The 19,422-nt window shown below is 47.7% G+C and overlaps 1 protein-coding gene across 2 annotated transcripts in view; it reads left to right on the top strand.

The window, feature by feature from the left end:
• Positions 1-19,422, top strand: part of TLN2 (talin 2) — a 1,508,116-nt gene that overhangs the window by 1,380,882 nt on the left and 107,812 nt on the right. For both annotated transcript variants that reach the window (XM_078684194.1, XM_078684193.1), the window contains one exon: positions 2,707-2,814. In XM_078684194.1, coding sequence (XP_078540320.1) covers positions 2,707-2,814 — 108 coding nt within the window. The remainder of the gene's footprint in view (positions 1-2,706; positions 2,815-19,422) is intronic.

Below are 19,422 nucleotides of genomic sequence, written 5' to 3'. Positions count from 1 at the left end.
TTACTTTGTTTCTCTTCGTGGATTAATTCGAGAGGTCAATTTCCCATCAATTCACACAGAATGAAGTACTGGAAAAGTCTCTTACTGATTAAAGAATGTTGCATAAACAGAACAGATAAAGCAACATTTGAGGAAATGTAACAAAGGTCCATTAAACCAGGCTATGAAATAATGCAGCCTAAGGAAAAAGGCAATTCAATGCATTTTAAAGTTAGCATTTCTTATTTAGTAAAATAAACTCATAATTAAGTTCAAGCATAATGGAATCAATCATACAGATCATGTATGGAAATAATTATAACATCAGTGATTATTGTACAAAAATTTTCAACTCTAATTATAGCCTACTACCAATATTTTAAAAGTACTCCACATGCAAACTATTCCTAAAAATCATTAAAATAAAATCGTTTTTAGAAATGTAAGACCCTAATAATGTCATTAACTTGTACTGAAAGCTTCAGTCATATACCATAAAGCATGTTTTATTTGCACCAGTTTATCGTTTGCTATGCTGCATTACAATTAAGGCAATAGAGATGCCAAGTTTCATCATTAATTTTTCAAAACAAATTTGGTAATAAATGTAAGGTAATCAGTTAATAAACATGTTAAATTAATTATTTTATGAATCCTGCTGTTTCTACGTATCCAAGCACACTTTTGCGGTGCTGGTACTTCAACTCTTCTCTGGAAGACATCATGTGGGGATGTGTGTGAATTACAGTTAATTTGGAAAGTAAAGAATATCAAGTCCGCCACCTCCCCTTGGGCACTGCTCCTAGTTTATTTGATTATTTATATTTTCTAATAAAGCGCTCCAGACCCGAGGGTATCCACATTCTGAACATGAACAACAGACAAATTACATGCAGCTAAAAATAAATTTGCAGGTACTACTACAACCAAGCCTGAATACAAGAATTAAGGTGCAAGGAAGGTACAGTCAGTCAACGTAAGAAGAAAATGTGACTGTTGGTATACACACTTTGGCAGTCCCATAGAAGCAAGAAGGACTAGGACAAAAAGCAAAAAACAGCCAAATAGGATGCTCAAGGGGTTCATAGTCACAGCGGAGAATAGGATGGAGTAACCAAGGCGATAGAAGATTTAAAATATAAAGTTAAGATGCATAAGGGTCAAAGTAATGCAAAGTATAACTGTGAATCAAGCCAAGAGGAAGAGATATATAATACATAGGTTAAGTAAGGAGAACAGATGTGACTGAAAAATGGTGGAAATGTGAAGTAAGGGAGGTTAGGAACTAGAGATTGGAGAAGAGTTCTGAACTTGTTTGTTTGAAGAAAGGGTTTCAGTTTTTTGATAACTTCAACTTTAGGAGCCATTTTGATTAGCGTGAAAGGACATGGAGAGATTAAAGTCACACCATAAGTTCAATTATTTTATCTTGGGAGATGCTGCAGGAGTAAATTATTCCCTTTGAGTTCAGAGAGCAATGCTTAATATGTTTCTTAATCATGTTGCTGGTAACTGTTACTGTTTTCCTTGAACAGACTCGTAAAAAAGCGTTATCTTTAGTTGCACAGCTGCACTCAGTCCTATCCCAACTAAAACTCTGACGATTTTGTACATAGCACTTACTTCTCATCATCCTTACATTTTTACCACTTTTTAAAATGTATTTATTGTGTTTTGTTGCACCAGTTACAGTGCAACCCAAAAAGGTGTGTAGACATTTTAATTTTTACTTTTACATTTTATATTGGAGGAATCCCATTGTTCAACTCGGCTCACAAGCATTGTATTTCAGCCTCGAGAAAGTCTCTTGCGTGCCACACACAGGTGGAGAAATGTCCCTTGCTTGCCACACACAGGCAGAGAAAAGTCCCTGCTGATGTATTGCAACAGCGTTCAAAAAAGGAGTTTGATTGACTGATTTCTTATATGTTGCAGGAAAAATAAACCTGTGTGCACAGCAGCCTAATGTCTTTATAAAATTATTCCCTGACTAAAAAAAAACATGGAAGTCAAAAGTATTCAGTCAAGAATTTTGGACATATCTTTTTTATAGGACTTTCTTTGCATCTTCTACTACTAATCATGACCATTGATTTGTTCTTTCTAATGAATAAAAAATGCAGCTGCAAATGAAAAATGGTTAATGCTATGCTGGTTTTCTACTATACACTAGAAATCCGATTAGCCCTGCTCTTTGAAAATGCAGTGTTTTTGGGATGTGAGAACATTTTCAGTTTATTTACCTGAGGTATGACATTTGACTGTTAGTTTAGCAACTTTCTGTCCCTGGCTTGTGAGATTATCGGAGAAGAATCATCTTACAAAGTGAAAGGTATTTACCATAATACATATGGTACTCCTGGTCTGTAGTCCTTTTTATGTTGACAACACACCTTTATTTCCTACTCTGATCCATGTGTGGGTTTCTTTCAATGTCCAGGTGTCTATATTGTGAGAATTTAATGTGTTGTATCACAAAGAATGTGTAGAGTGAGCAGAGTTGCAAGGGAAACATGGAGATGGTGTCCATCCATCCTCAGATCGTCTTCAGTTTAAAGTTGAGTAGACCACTCCAGACCTCTCAACTCACATTATCATATCAAGCATCATAATTTATGAACTAGGTATACTTGAGCAATTATGGTAACTTTTCTTTTTTTTCTGTCATGCCTTATTTTTTTGTACTCCCAATCTTTGTTTGATAATTTAACTCATTCTTCTACATAGCAAGCTGTTTACCACCCAGACGTGAGTGAAGATGTTCGTACCAAAGCTTTAAAGTATGGAACAGAGTGCACTCTTGGATACGTGGAACTTCTGGAACATGTTCTAACGGTGAGCTGTATTCATAATTGCATTTGCTATATATAAAATATGTGGTCTTCGTGATGTCATCTTTGTCTTTGGTACGATGGAGGACTTTATTTTCAAAGAAGTAATTTACTATATAGAGCCTTTGATTAAACTTCAAGTGAACAGTCTAGTTGTAAAACAGACATAGTTCTTGCAATGTATATAGAATGGGGTTTGTGTCAGCCCCCTTCTTCTTTTGACTTTTTATGGGCCAGTCTCTTTCAACCAATGGCTTTAGCGTTTTCCAACCACATTTTGGCTCAGCTTGGTGGAGCAAATCTTACTTACCTCATGCTATTGTTAATGGACGTATCCTTCCACCTCGAAGTGATGGCAGTGTATAGTGTGATATAAACTGTTTTACAACAACCAGTCTCTCTATCTGTTGGCGTTTGGCAGTTTTTCCACCCTTTCTATTTTCCACTTGTGTGTCCTCTTCTTTTTGTTTTCTTCTATACCTCCCTCGATCCCCTATGTCACATCCTCATTGTTCACTTCAAACTCTCCCTCTGTGTGTAGCTCCACATTACTCACACTCTGCCCTTCACTCTCTGTTGCTTCCTCCTGATCATCCCTCTGGTGTCTTAATTGAAGCTCTCACAGCAACCTTCTCATGTGAGCCACAAGGATTGTTGGATGGTAATGGAGTCGATATTATGTTTCTGGTTTTGTCACTTATAATTCCTCCTTGTTTCATAGAAACAAAAGCCAGTCTGTATTGGAGGCTCCCTTGACTTCATAACAGTCTTGGTTTGTTTCTATGTAAAATGAAGGTCAGTAGCAAGCAATCCTTCAATATAGTCTTGTTTCTTGATAGAAACAAAAGAAAGACTGTACATATAGGCTGCCATGACCCCTGACCTTTATTTCACATAGAAGCAAAAACACCAGTGTATCGAAATCGAGAGTGCTTTCAATATAGACCAATTATTGTTTCTTGTATTTTTATGGAATTAATGTGGTAACGGAGTGTCTGTATATGATAACGCAATATATGTCGGACCTCTGAGCTTTGCAAATGCTAGTTATTTTGTTTTGTGTTTTATAAAATTGCTTCATGGCGCTTTGGTGTTATCAACCTAAAAACATGCATGCTGGATAGTTCAGTAAACAGTTGCTTGCAGTAAGCAGAAGAGATCATTTTGCATCAGGGTTGTACGCATTATGGTGAGCTAGAGAATTTGCTCACATTTACCTATTCTATTTTGGTACTCCCTATTTCCTTGGCGATCTGTAGATTTATTTTATTTTGACTTCTTTCCGTCCTTCACTTTTAAATATTGTGTGTTTCTTCAATTACCGTCAAAACTTTTCTGAGCGAGCCTTCAAAAGCCCCATAGAGGCTATTTCCATGGAGCGTTTTCCTATGTGGTGTGGTGAAAAAACGTCCCCAATGGCGTTCTTGCCTTGAATGCTCAGAGGGTATTCCTTAATTAAGGAATTGTTTTCAACTGGCACGCCTCATCCATTTGGACTTCTGTTGAAACTTCAGGAGACTGGATCCCACCAGAGAACACTTCTGATCCACTGGGAAGGTTAGAATGCGCTTTTGCGATAGCGATGGAGCCGCTTGCGGCACGACTGCGGCAACATCACGCAGCAAGAGAGCTTTCCTTAACCTCCAGAGGAATAATAATCTCACAATATGCAGATGATATTACTTTATATATCAAACACCGCCACACTAATTTGCCACCAGTGCTCCGGGAGCTTACACAATTTGGGGACATGTCAGGTATACAAATAAATTGGATAAAGTTCTCAGTGTTCCTGCTGACCGATGACACTACCCCGTTCAAGATTGACTACTCACTCTTCTGGGAAGACGGCACTGTGAAGTATCTGGGAAAATGACTGAGCAGAGATCTCCAAGGGCTATGGAACATGAATATAGGGCGTACCATTACCTGGCTTGAAGGAAAATTAAACTGTGGGCTGCGCTGCCATTTACCCTAGCAGGACGTATAGCGTTAGCTAAAATGATTGTTCTTCCCAAATTCCTCTACATCTTTTCCAACATTCCTCTTATACTCACCCAAACATTCTTCACTAGAATTTGTTCACTCTTGATATCATTGGTGTGGGCAGGAGGGCAAGCCAGGGTCGCTTGGGAAACACTAACACTCCCACAGAGTCAGGGAGGGATGGGCACGCCAGATTTCCCATTGTACTCTTTCTGCGCTCAGGTCAATATTTGCATTTTTTGGTACACCCTATCCCATTCCAGCCCTATGTGGCGGTCGAAAGCGATGTAGCTGCACCTACCCTCTTGGAAGTGGCACTGTGCAGCCCATACAAACGCCCGACAGGTCATAGATACCACGGAAACACTAAGATTGGCCTGGGGTGGCTTACGAAAGAGGGCGAACATGCAGATTCTATACGCCCCTTCAATACAACTGGCAAAAAACCCGCAAATGCCCCCTCTGGAGGATTAGGGAGCCATGGCGAGAGCTCAGAGGATTGGTATCCGCAGTTACGCGGATTTGTATAGAGAGAAGACTTTTCTGGAAACACCGGCCCCGACTGACACGCCTCCTTCTTCGTTTTCTGACACATTGCTATATCATCGAATACGAGCAGTCTGTAGGCAAACACGCAGCACATTACCGGATACAGCACTTACTCTTCATGCCTTGGAAAACATACTGACCAATCCCTCAGCAAAAAAAACTTATTACTAGGCTCTAATCCTCTATGCAATCACACGACCCAGTGGCTACACCAAATCGTACAGAGCAATGGAACACCGAGCTGCATCCACAAATGACACAAGACGAATGAAAATCTTGCTGTGCGCAGCTAGAGCAAATATCCCCTAATTATAGGCTCCGGTTAATTCATTTCAAATTCATAAACCAATATTATCGAACGCAATACAAATGTACCGCATGGGCATTAGACCAAATGCAGAATGCTGGAGATGTTGCACAAACCAGGCTACTTTCTTGCATCTGGCCTGGACCTGTCCCCCGATAGCAGCGTACTGGAAGGAGATTTTCCAAACTATTAATGAGATACTCATGGTACAAATAGAGCCCAGAGTAATGATGAGCTTGCTGAGATGCGTAAAGAATGTGCCATGGGGGTTCGCAGGATATTAGCTATGTTGTTATTATTAGCAAAATGTAGGATTGCCGCGAGATGGGGTAGGTCCATCACCACCCCCTTTTGAATCGTTTTGGCCACCACAAGTGTGGAAGGGTATGCTCAGATGTGAGTCCCTTGCTCACTGCACCATCAGGATTCAAGCAAGCCGGGCCGAAGACGGCTGTAATGCCAGAAACCGGTCCCCGGAAGCTTGTTTCCTTTCCAGTAAAGAATTGGCTTGGTAGTTTGGTCTGCCCTGTTCCCATGATGCACTGGGCCAGGGTCAGACTAATTTGCATGTAGCCAGGTTCTGAACTGGGATGGTGCAGTGAGCTAAAAAACGGTGATGGATCAAGCCCTGATCTTTTGACTGGGTAGGAGTGTTCTGCTTAATTCAGATACTCTGTCCATCACCACCCCCTTTTGAATGAGATGGGGTAGGCCACACCCTCCCTAGCTTAAAGACTGGATTGTGGATGTTACATTCGGTCAGGAACAAGATACTGCTTTTTGGCCTCTAGACCAAAAGACATTTGGGGTCTATTTGTGAACTGGCTGAGGCTTGCGGACCAGAAACTACCACAACCTGGAGAAGAGTACGCTGAAGCCTTGTGCACCCTCCAACGAATAACCCCTTGACCGCGGTGAAAATTCTGCCGCGGTACTGGGGTATTATTGAGTGGGTGGGGTTCGGACAGCCGGGGGTCGTCCTCCGCACACGCCCACTGTGTGACGCGTGACAACTCCTGGCCATCATGCGCTCACAAGGAGTTAAAGGTCGGTCCCTGTATATTTAGAAATTACTGCCTGGTACATGTCTCCCTCATGACACCACTAGTTGTTGAATTACATGTATGTTATGTGCTACTCATGCTCTTTTGCGGTCAGAGGCGCAACTAGAGCCAAATTTCGGGGGGGGGGCTAAGAAAAAATTTCGGGGGGGCTGAACCTTTAATCAGTAGGCAGAGTGGAGTTGCAGGGGCTCTTAGAAGGGGGTAAAACAACTGCAAGGCCTAATTAACATTCGAATGGTCTTTTAAAGACCTGTGAAACGTGCGGGTGCTGCTCTGTGTGTGCCCGGGATCTGTCTCATCCCGGGCTGCCACACACGACGGGGGGGGCTGAAGCCCGGTGAGTTCAATGGGTGTTGCGCGCCTGTTTGCGGTAATATCCATATGTACCCTGATCTACTTGTTTTTTTTGGTAAAAATTATGTGCTTGTCAACTTGTACAATATTTGAATTCCAAATGAAAACAACAATAAAAAACTAAAAATTCAGCTTTCCTTTGCCATGACAATGAGTGACTATGCTTCTATAGAAGTGTCATATTTTGCCCCCCCACTCCCCAATAAAATAATATGGCAATGGGTTCTGGTAACAGATTTGAAATGTGATTAGGGCTGGTAGGATGATCTGTGGTGCCCAGGCCTTGCTTTCCCTGGTGGGGTGCTAAAGGGGAAAGGAGGGCTGTCTGCCACCCATCTCTCACTTCCCTCACGCATGCAGAGCATGAGCCAGAACCCGGTCAGGGCTCCCTGCAGCGCGGGGGTGTGAAAAAAGCTCAGGATATTAAACCTGTGCTTGACAGCGTGCAGAAGGCAGAATGCAGATGTTTAGCATTAGAAGTGCATTGCTTGCAAAATTGGTAGGAAGCAAAGAAATTAAATATCAGATACCTTACAACTCACAAAGGGTGGCTGCGGTCTGCGGCAAGCATAATATCTGTGGGTGCTACAATAGGTTAAGGAAGGCAGCAAACAGGAACAACACTCTACTGTGTTTCCGTTCTGTTTTCTTTGCGTTTATGATTCTTCAGTCTCCATGGGGATCTAAAATGCCATGACACCAATGGCAAGTATGCATCTATGTATGAAAAGGCTTGACATTTGTGAATTTGTTACTGGAAGACCCCTGCCCAAGTAAAAGCACACATTTAATCTAAATACATTTATAAATAAATGCATCCCCTTCCTACAAATGTCGCATATTGAAATCTCCTTTGGAGCAGCTTGAACACCGTCTGCTCTGCTCCCCGGTGGAAGTGACATCTGTTTGAATACTCAGTTATAGAACAGCAAAGATCTAATTTGGGGTTTAGCACAGTATCTTACTTTAGCTACTATGACTTGACAGCTGCTGGCACCATGGGCACATAATTAGGGCTTTGAGATCCGCGTTAGCTCGCGGTTCACATCTGTCTGTTCCAGTCGCAGCGAATGAGAGCAGGTCCATGCTGCCATTGGAAGATGCTCAATAGCACAGGTTGTGCACATCACCATCAGTGTCCCCTTTACAGAACAAGAACATTTGAATATTCATAAATGTACATCTTTAACCACGGATCGATTTGCTAATGCACTCCGTTTACTTAAATATCAACTGATACATTTAAAAAAAATGTTTTTATTGCATGTTTCAAAAAGTAATTGCCACAGTAAGGATAGTACGTATTATGGCAATTTGATAAATAGCACATGATATGACAATGGCAAATATAATAGCAACAACCAAAAGACAACAATGCAGGTTTACACAAGAGGAAGTACAGTGGTTCTGAGGATCATAATGGACCAGCAGGCATAAAATGTAGTGTAGGTAAAAAGGCACTTCAGTTAGTAAGTTCAAGGTGCAATAGCAAATAGGAGCAGAGTGGCTGCCAGATGTTTTTTTGGTCGGGAAGCCAGAGGTATCAATGTTGCATAGACATCCCTAGTAGTATCGCAGTACATGGGATGTCTTAGCCAAGCCTTTACAGTCGGTGGGGGGGGGGCCTGCCCCAGTGCAAGGAAATCTGTCTCTTGGCCAGCAGTTGGGCTTTGGAAAGAAAGTGCCGGATTCCAGCCACCAGAGGGCCGACATATCCCAGCAATGTCACCTATGGGGAGGAAGATAACTCGTGAGTCCACCATCAATGCCAAATGACCAAAAACCGACTCCCAAAACACCAGGACCGGGGGGCAGTTCCACGCCGGGTGGATGAAATCTGCGAGTGCCGCTGCACATCTCTGGCAATTGTCGGGTCTAGTTGGATCCATTTTAGCGAGAAGTTTGGAGGTGGCATAGGCCCTATGTATATATTTAGAATGAAGGAGCTTGAGTATGTAGTTGTTGGAAAAATAGAGTTTGCTCACAGCAGAATGCCCACATCTTATCTGTCAATAGCTGCCCCAGATCCTCCTCCCAGGCTGTCCGCGCCCTCCCACCCGCCTCAGGGCGCAGCATCTGGGCAAGATGATACAATCAAGAGACCAGATGTGTACTCTCAGGCGATATAATTATTGTTGATATGGGAGGGAGGTTCAGTGGCTCCACCAAAGAGGGGCATATTGCTGCGGCCAGTGAGACCTGTGTTCTATGTATAAGAAATGTGTCTAATAAGAATGTGTCGTGGCCCTGCACTATGTCTGTGACTGAACGCAGCTGGCCCTCCCGAAACATATCTGCCATCACTAGAAGTCTACATCGGAGAGTGTCTGTTGTGTTAAAGTTTCGATGGTCCGGGGATATCCACGTTATTGGGTAGTGGCAGGTGTGCGGAGTATAGGCCGTCAGCCCGCAGATACCTACGAAGTCTTTTCCCAAGCACAGCATGCAGCCTGTAATGTATGAATTTTCGTTGTGGTCCTTGTGAGGCCACGCGGTAAAAAAGTTGACAGGGGGCAAGGGTGGGCCTGGGAGTGTTCGGGTTTAAATACTGTAGTCATGTGTCTGGGTGGTACCAGAAATAGGCTTAGTGTGTCTGCGCTACTAGATAATATAAATAGAAATCCAGTACCCCAAAACCACCCAGCGCAAAAGGCATTATGAGCATCTGCCACCCCACCCGGGTGTGGCCACCGACCCAGGTTAGCCGAATCAACATGCTCCTAAGAGTAGTGAACCATGTGGTTGTAAGTGGAATGGGGATATTTAGGAATAAATAGAGAAAACAGAATAAAACAACCATCTTAATAATAGCTATCCTACTGGCAATCGACAACAGAAGTTTATCCAGTGGTCAATCTGTGTTGTTAAGCGGTTCATGGCAGGGCCATAGTTGAGGCTGATAACTTCTGAGGCTGTGCGGTGTGATAGGATCTTGAAGTATCTAGAGGGGTCGTTGCACCAGTGCAGTGTAGCATCAGTCAATGGAAAGACCTGATTTTTTCCAGTTGACAGCAAGCCCATAAAAAACTCCAAAGTGGACACCTCCCGTAGTATTGGCGAGAGATTAGTATCAGAAATAGACTATTAGTTATGGATTCCTTCCCTTAGAATTACCCCCAGGCATCAGACTGGATCCGGAGAATTTTTAATTCAGCAGTACCCCAGCGCGTCAGTAGGTGGCGTTGGTCGACTCCTCGTTAGTCTTTGGTGTCGTGATCGCCAAAATGATGTTGCGGTATCTACTCAGATTCCGATGCCCCTGCACACTGACGTCAGTTCTTTCTTTCTCTGCGCCAGCCAGTGCAGATCCGTAGAGAGCGGTACCCTTAGTCTTTTTTGGCTAGTTTTTAAAACTTTTTGTCGACTTCTTTTTTCGAGTTGTTTGACTCCTGGTGCAAGGGATGTCACATCGTCGGACTGGCTCCAAACCTTGTAACTCCTGTCACAAGTTGATTTTGGTCACTGACCCATATCTCGTGTGCCTCAGGTGCGTAGGGCATGAGCACAACCCGAAGTCATGCTCCGACTGTCGGGCCATGAACCCGAAGTCTTTGCAGCAGCTGTCCCGAAATCTTCTTGAGGCCCGGCAGTCCACTCCATGCCACTCGAGGTCCCAGCGAAGAGGGACGTGACAGGACCGGTCACAGAGTCACCACCATCACTCCGCTTCGAAGTGTTTGTGTTTGGGCAAATCGAAGCACAAGAAGAAGGCGAAGAAGCACCGTCGCTTTTCGCCTTCTCCCCGTCCATCCGCCGACGTGACGTGGGATGCAGAAGGTCACCGTCCTTCTGCTCCGCCCACTGAGCCTATGGGGTCGGCTCCGAGCTTCCCCCCTTTCCCGGGAGCCAGAGTGACCCCTGCCCAACTTCGTACCTTTTACGAAGTCCTCCACTCCATTTTTGGGCAGCCTAACTCCGCCGGTGCGCCTTCGCACTCCGCAGACTCGGGTGGGTGTTCTAGTCCATCTCTGCCGGCAGCTTCGGCCCCGGCGCCCCAGGGATCCAGGCCTGGATCCAGATCGGCTCCGTTCTACCTTATGACACCTCCAGCGCCAAATCCATTGACGACACCTCTGCCCCCTCCGACGCCGGTTGGGTCCTCAGCCGGTGTCGACCCCTCAACAGGGACATGGAGCCGGTACTGGCACCGACTGGTACATTTGTACCTCTGTTCGATCCTGGCATTCCTTATCACCCTGAGTGGCAGCCAGAAGAGGGTGAGGAGCACTGGGAGGGGTCTATTGACCCTCTGGCAGACCAGCTTGAAGAGCCTGACTGGAGAGAGGAGCTGGGTGAGGCCAGTGATCTGGATACATCCCCAGACCTTGGTATGCTCTCTCCCCTTACCGTGGCTATGGAAGAGGGAGCCTCCTACACTGTGGTGTCGAGTAGGGTGGCTGAGACTTTGAACCTTGAGCTACCTATGGTGGCAGTAAGGACTAACCTCCTGACTAAGGTGATTCAACCAGCAGCATTCTCTTCGGAGCCCTTACTGCCTTTCAATGAGGCCCTCACAGACATCCTTCTGGGCACCTGGTCCAAGACCAGCACAGGGGCTCTTGTGGATAGGAAGATTGCCCGACGCCACCGCCCAGTGCTGGGCGACCCCATTTTCCTCTCCCAATACCCTACCCCTGAGAGCTTGGTGGTCCAAGCCTCAACAGCCAAAGGCGCGTTCCCTACTGCTCCCCCAGTAAGGGAATCCAAGAAGCTGGATCATCTTGGGAAGAAGATGTTTTCTTCCGCCAGCTTAGGACTGCGGTCGGTAAACACCACATGTCTCTAGGACCGTTACACCCACTCTGTGTGGGACACGGCTGTGCAGGTGCTGCTACAGTGCCCGGGGTAGGCCCGGGCCATACTCTCCCGTGCGGTCGCAGAGGGGAGGGGGGATGCCGCAAAGTTTGCCATTTGCTGTGGGCTGGATACCGCTGACTCGCTAGGCAGGATGATTTCAACGTCGGTAGACCGGAGACAGCACGCCTGGCTGAGGCCCACTGACTTCTCAGGCGATGTCTAAACGACTCTTTTGGACATGCCCTTGGATGGCCGTCGCTTGTTTGGCGACAAGGCAGACAATACGCTCAAGCGCTTCAAGGACTCCAGGGCTACGGCCAGATCCTTGGGCCTCGCTTCCACCTCTCGCCTACACAGTCAGCTTTTTACCCCTTTTATGGCTACCGTAGGGGTGCCCCACCACGTTCCACCCAGAGCCACAGGCCTGCGCAGGCTGGGGACGTGGGACTCACTGCTGTGGGTCTGGGGGCCAGCAGGCGGGCCAGTCCACCAGTGCCCCCTCTTCAGCAACCTCCAAACCGTCCTAGTCTGACCTTTCAGGGCCACCATTTTCCAGTGGGCAGCAGGATCTGCCATCACCTCCCCCACTGGCACAACATCACGTCGGACAGGTGGGTTTTGCAGATAGTCTGAAGAGGCTACTCCCTCCCCTTCGAGACTACCCTCCCTACATGCCACCTACATTCCATCACATGTCGAAGGATCACTTTGCCCTTCTCAGTCAGGAAGTTGCTGCTCTCTTAGCCAAGGGAGCAATTGAGCGAGTCTCTTTTCCCAGAAGTAGGTTGTGGCTGCTATTCCCACTACTTTCTGGGTCCCAAGAAGGACAAAGGCCTGCGTCCTATTTTAGACCTCAGGGACGTCAACCGCTTCCTCCGTAACGAGAAGTTCAAAATGTTGACATTGGCTCAGGTCCTGTCTGTTCTCGACCCTGGAGACTGGATGGTAGCATTGGACTGCGGGACGCTTATTTTCACATCCCCGTCCTGCTGGCCCACAGGCATTTTCAATTTACCATGCTCTCCTTTGGCCTTACCAGTGCCCCTCGGGTGTTCACAACAGTGATGGTGATGGTGGTGGTCGCACCTCATCTGCGCAGATCAGGGGTTCCAGCGTTCCCCTATCTCGATGACTGGTTGTTGAAGGTGAGCTCACCCCAGGCTGTTGTCTCCCACCTCTGGGATACAGCGGACCTCCTGCATTCCCTAGGGTTCACAGTCAACGTGCCGAAGTTGCACCTGAATCCTTCTCAGAAGCTCCTTTTCATTGGAGCAGTTCTGGATGCAGCGCAGTTTCGAGCCTATCCTCCCGACCAGCGAGTTCAGGATATTCAGGCTATGATACCGATGTTCCAGCCTCTATCCCGGATTTCGGTGACAATGATCCTGAGGCAGCTGGGCCTCATGGCCTCCTGCATCCTGCTAGTGGATCATGCCAGGTGGCATATGCAGGCTCTGCAGTGGGATCTGGCGTTCCAGGGGATGCAGCATCAGTTGAATCTGTCCGATGTCGTCCAGATCTTGGCGGGGACTGCACATCAGTTGCAGTGGTGGCTCACAAACCAGAATTGGTCAACTGCAGATCCCTCTCCCTTCCCCAACCAGATTTCACAGTGGTGACAGATGCGTCACTCATTGGATGGGGCGGCCACATGGGAGAAGCGGAGATCAGAGGCCTCTGGTCTCCGGCGGAGTCCGGGCTCCACATCAACCTTCTGGAGCTACGGGCGGTTCGTCTAGCACGGAAGGCATTCCTTCCTTCTTACAAAGGAAGAGTAGTGGAGGTGTTCACAGACAACACTTCTGCCATGTTCTATTGCAACAAACAGGGCGGAGTGGGGTCATGGACACTCTGTCAGGAGGACCTTCTTCTCTGGAAGTGGCTGGAACATCAGGGCATGTCCTTGGTGGTTTAACACCTGCCATGTTCCCTGAACGCCAGGGCGGATGAACTGCCGGTGCTTGATGGATCACGAATGACGTTTTCACTCAGAGATGGTGCAAGGTCTCTTTCAGCAGTGGGGAGAGCCTTGGTTAGATCTATTCACCACCGAAGAGAATGTGCAATTTCAGCAGTTCTGCGCATTGGAATTTCCAAAGCGGCACTCACTAGGCAATGGTTTTCGTCGCAATTGGAGTTGCAGTCTTCTATATGCCTTTCCGCCTATACCACTTCTGCCCAGAGTGCTGGAGAAGATCAAGCGCGACCGGTAACAAGTAATTATTGTGTCTCCGGACTGGGCACGAAGAGTCTGGTATCCCGAGCTCTTGAACATGGCCATCGATCCTCCGATCAGACTACCCCTCGGGAGGATCTTCTGTCGCAACAGCAGGGGACGGTCCTCCACCGGAACCTGTCCAGCCTCCACCTCCTTGCGTGGAGTTGAGCGGCGACAGTTGAGAGCCTTAAACCTTCCTCCTGAAGTCTGTAGTGTTATCTTGGCAGCCAGGTGTCCATATAATAAAACAGAATATGCCTGTAGATGGAATACATTTGTGGCATGGTGCGCAGCGAAGGCTGCGGATCCTCTTTCTGCTCCTCTTTCTGAGGTTCTCCTCTTCCTGATTTCTTTTGCCCAGCAGGGGCTCAGGAGCCATCTGGGTAGTTTATGGCCTGAGATATCTCATCAGCGCTAATGGGTGAGGCCAGAAATTTCTGGTGACTCCCCTCAATCCATACCAATGCTATCTCCGCTAAGTAGTTGGAAAGGATATTATCGATTGGTGGGGAGCGTATCATGAAGAGGCAGGTATAGTAAGATAAGAAGGTAGAGAGAATGTCATTGCTTTGGGTGACGTGGGTACCGTCATCAAGTTGTAGTTGAGTGATCAATGCGGTTATTTGTTGGGGACTGTGTAGTCTAGCCAGTGTCACTCCCGGTCTCTTCCCCTCCCCTTATACCAGAGCTTTCATGTACTTTCCCAGATAAGCTGTCTCACGAGTGGCAAGTCTTGGAATTCCTCCAGGAGTTTCGCACGCTGATGCAACGGGGAGGGCAAGCCACCTGAGACTGCCCGAGCGTCGAGGTCTCGCAGCGCCCTTTTAGTGGTGTCAAAGTCCAGACGAACAGTACACCAAACCCCTGCTTGTTTAGTTATACAGATAAAGTGGCGTGTTGGGAAACTGAACCTGTGTTAATCTGGAAGTATTCCACGATTGCCTCCCGTACCACACTTTTGAAAACTGCATCAATTAGAGCATCAGATGGGAAGTGCCAGGACCTGTATGGACGCGCAATGCTAGGCAAAGTCATTGTTATCAGTGCTGGCGAATGGTCCGATAGATTGCGGGCTAAATAATCAGTCTCCTGCACATTTATCAAGCGGTCTCAAGTTAAGTACCAGTGGTCTATACGAGACCATGTGCCATCTGATTAGGAGAAGCCTCTGTCAGCCGGTGTTGGTGCCGGCAGGCGTCAGTCAGCAGATGCTGCTGCACTAAGAGTTTACGCTCCTCAGTGTAGTGCGGTTTGGTAACATGGCCAGTGCCAGTTGTGTCGGAGGAGGGTTGTACGATCAGGTTGAAATTGCCTCTTAGTATAATGGAATCAATAGGAATGCCAGAGATGTGTGAGGATAAGCTACCGAAAAAAATGGGAGTGTCTACGTTAGGGCCATAAACATTGATTATGAGTATTCGCTTCGCACCCAGGCTCCCCACCACGAATATATATCTTCCCTCAGGGTCCTTAATTACTCGGTGGGTTGTGAATAGCAGTGCTTTGTGAATCAGGTTGCAGACACCACAGGAGTAGGTGCTGTAACCAGCGAAAAATCTATTGGTGCCCTAGGTGGCCCGAAACGATTGTCAGAGAGCGGTGCGTTGTGAGTTTCCTGCAGTAACGCTATATGTGTTTTGTGCCGGGCAAGATAGGCTAAGACCTGTCTCCCCTTCCGAGGATGCGATAGACCCCTCACATTCCATGTCATGCACTGCAGTTTCATAGCTCCGCCTCTCCATTTGGCCCTGTTACCATAGCTGTAATATCGAATCTATGAAGGTGTCTATATATGCAGTGCAAGGTAGCCAGCCATTGTGTGGTGTGGAATCCTGCATAATCCAATCAAACTTTAAAACATAGAGAACAATTCCCCCTCTACCATACCCTTTCCAAATCGGATAACCAACCAACCTGTATCCATACCCCCCCCCCCCCAATCAACAAAGTAGGAGATCTCCTGGGGGGAGGCAACACCCAGAGCGGCTACTTATAGCTACGCTTATAGTACAAAGATTATACATAACTGCAATTGAAAAAAAGAGAGAACAAAGTTACATAGATAAAGGACATTCCATCCCGTCGATTAGTTATAGTATCGAGGAGTGCAACCATGATAGGGACCCTAAAATCGGTGCGGAGTTCAATGGCCCGTCACATACATATTGTTCAGAAGCAGGAAGAAAAAAAAGGTTACTTCCCAGGGGGCAAGTTCGTGTTCGATTTATGGTGCTTCAAGAAGTCGGTAGCATCCATGGGAGTATCAGAAATATGGGTTTTGCCATCAACTTGAACACGAAGACTTGCTGCATACAGAATGGCATAGCTAATGTTTGCTCCTTTCAGACTACGTTTAATGTTCTGAAATTTGAGTCGAGCCTCTTGCACAACTGGTGGAAAGTCAGGATAAAATAACGCCATCCCTTGATACTGTAGATCCTCAATATCCCTGGCCTTGCGGAATGCCTCATCCCGGTCACAGTAATTAAGAAGTTGTACAATTACAAAAAGTGGGGGAGCACCGGGGGGCCGATCTGGGGGTGAGCGATCTATGTGCCTGCACGACGACAAATGTCACAGAGAAGGTGTCTCTTCCACAGAGGTCCGCAAGCAGTCACGCCTACGTGGGGCCTGTGTTAGTGGATTCGGCCTCTCTGGCTATTCGAAGGTTATTACTGCCCGATCTTGCCTCAAGGTCCTCAGCTTTGCGCTGCTGTTTTGAGGAGGCGTTTAATGCGATCTAGGCGCTTGGTCATTGCCGATTGCGCATCCTCAGTGTCAGAAATTCACTTTTCGGTGGACTCGATGCTGGCTTCATGCTGTTCTAAGCGGCTGTGCTTACTGTTGAGGCGAGCCGTTCGGCTGGGAAGACGCGCATCAATGGCCTTGAATCCAGCAAGTAGTTCCGCCATTATGGCTGCCGCTCCTTCCACGGGGGGCTGTTCAGTGTCTGGTGGGTCAGCAGGGGCTGGAGGATTGCCACGCCCAGTGTCGTCGCTTCCTTCCCGCCTGGGAGTTTTAGGAGTTTCGAAAGTTAGCTGCTGCTGCTTGGGGTCCCCCGACCCATGATGAACCAAGAGAGTTTTATATAGGGCTGCTCAACACGTGAATGCAGGGGTTGATGGGTGGAAACACCGCAAATAGAAGGGCTATATTGCAGGCCCCTGAGGATGCTGAATGGGTACTGCCTTTCGTTGCTGGACCAAAAGGCGAGACTGATGATGTTGGACTGGGGTATCCTGGGGCCCCAGTGGCTGGGTTATGCTGTTAAATGGCCGAATCGGATTCTAAAGCAGTGTAGGAGCGTGGCAAGCGCTGCCTCAGTCATTCACCCCTTCCCCCCCCCCCCCCCCCCAGTGAAAAAGAGAAGAAAGGTGCTCAGGCCAGTGAATCAATAGTACGCGCTAGCATAGTTAGTTCCCATGTCGTTATGTGCCCTGCGTATGGGCAGCACTGGAGCTGTCTCTGCCAGGGCCCGCCATTGACGGAGGCCAGCGCCGGCGCCTCTGCCGCACGTGTTGCTGGGGGATGGCTCGCAATGTGCATCGGCCACCTAGGGGCCGAGCAAGTAACTCACTGCAGGTCAGCAAGGCAGGGGACCAGGAAGGCCAGGCCCGTCTCTGCTCCTCATGGGGCCTGCATCCCCGGCCTCGATTTATGAGGAAGCTGCACACCAGGGCCGCAGCCCCGCCCTAATGCTAGCCGCGTCAGGCCGCCGCGGGGCTCACCGCCACCGCCGCCTCTAGCCCTCTCGCAGCACTCCACACATGCCGCTCGGTCTCCGACACTCGAGGCAGCCGTGGATGGGACAAATTGCAACGATGGGACGAAGCTAGGCAGTTATTCGGGCACTGCCGCTCTGGAGCTCCGTGATCAAGCCACCATCTTGGTGCCTGGTCAGGCCACGCCCCCAACTGATACATTTCTATAGTCTATATCTTTAACAAACAACTCTGGCCCTGGTTAAATTCTTCGTTTCCATGTGAGCCTACCCTCCTACACCACAATCCCCCCTTGCGCCTCCCTCCTCACATTCAGGAGGATCAAGCCTCATTGTGCAAAGATACACCAAGGGTATAGCAGCAAACAGAAGCTGTATTATTAACAGCTGAGATGTTGAATATCATCTCTGAGGATGGACTGGCAAAGCCAACAGACGCATAAGTGCTTTGTAACATCGAGCAGTGTGTAGAACTCGCGCTGCCTTTTATGCCTTACAATTTCGGACTAGTGCCAATCCCTCTAAGACCATTTTCAAGGTGTTGAAAGACCTTACCGCTAAAAAGGTGAATGCGATCCACCAGAGCTCCGTTGAGCACTGTGAAATATTGGCGGATTTCTTTTTGGAAAAGGTCAATGCTATTTATCGTGCCTTTCCGTCGGCTATTCCACCCGCAGAAACACCTTCTAAACGTTTGACATCTGAGGAACTGCACTCTTTTCCGAATTTAACATCTGAAAGCCTTGGCAAATTGGCTTGCCACGTGAGGTCGGGGTCCCCAGCGGATCCGCTTTGTCCGGCTGTGTTCAAAGACCTAGCTGTGCATGACATCTCACCGCTATGTTCTCTGATCAATACGTCGCTTACATCCGGCGTAGTTCCACATAAGTGGAAACAGGCCATGGTCCGGCCTATCCTCAAGAAACCTAGCCTGGATGGTAGCAAGCCCGAAAGTTATCGGCCAATTTCACTTCTGCCGTGGCCTGCCAAGGTGACTGAGGCGCATGTCAACGCGGTCCTCTCGGAACATCTATACCAAGCCGATATCCTTGATATGACGCAGAATGGGTTTCGGGCAGGTCATAGCACGGAGACGGCTCTGCTGTATATGGTGGAGCATTTGCGCTCCGTGCTTGATGCGGGTCAAACGGCGGCGCTGGTGCTATTAGATCTGAGCGCCGCCTTTGACACCGTATCACACCCCATCCTTCTGCGTCGTTTAGAGGAGGCTGGTGTCACCGGTATCGCTCTCCAATGGTTCCGGTCTTTTTTAGCCAATCGGACCTTTAGCGTGACCGTCCCCCCGTACCAGTCCAAATACCATCTGTTGGATCTGGGGGTCCCCCAAGGCTCCTCGCTGAGTCCTACGTTGTTTAATCTATACGTAAGGCCGCTAGCTGAGGTTGTCCGGCAATGGGGTATGACAATGGTGTCATACGCCGATGATACCCAGCTAGCGGTCACTATCAGCGGGGATACCGATCAGGATGCACCCAGATTCCAACAAGGACTGCGGGCGGTCGCTGGCTGGATGACGTCCAACTGTCTCCAGTTGAACGCCAGTAAGACCGAGGTCATGATTTTCGGCAGACAACCGGAACTTTGGGGAGGGAGAT

This window comes from Lissotriton helveticus, chromosome 3_2 (genome assembly GCF_964261635.1).
Source record: "Lissotriton helveticus chromosome 3_2, aLisHel1.1, whole genome shotgun sequence".
NCBI classification, from domain to species: Eukaryota; Metazoa; Chordata; class Amphibia; order Caudata; family Salamandridae; genus Lissotriton; species Lissotriton helveticus.
Note: the sequence above shows the minus strand (reverse complement) of the source record. Positions and strands in the feature narration are given on the sequence as shown.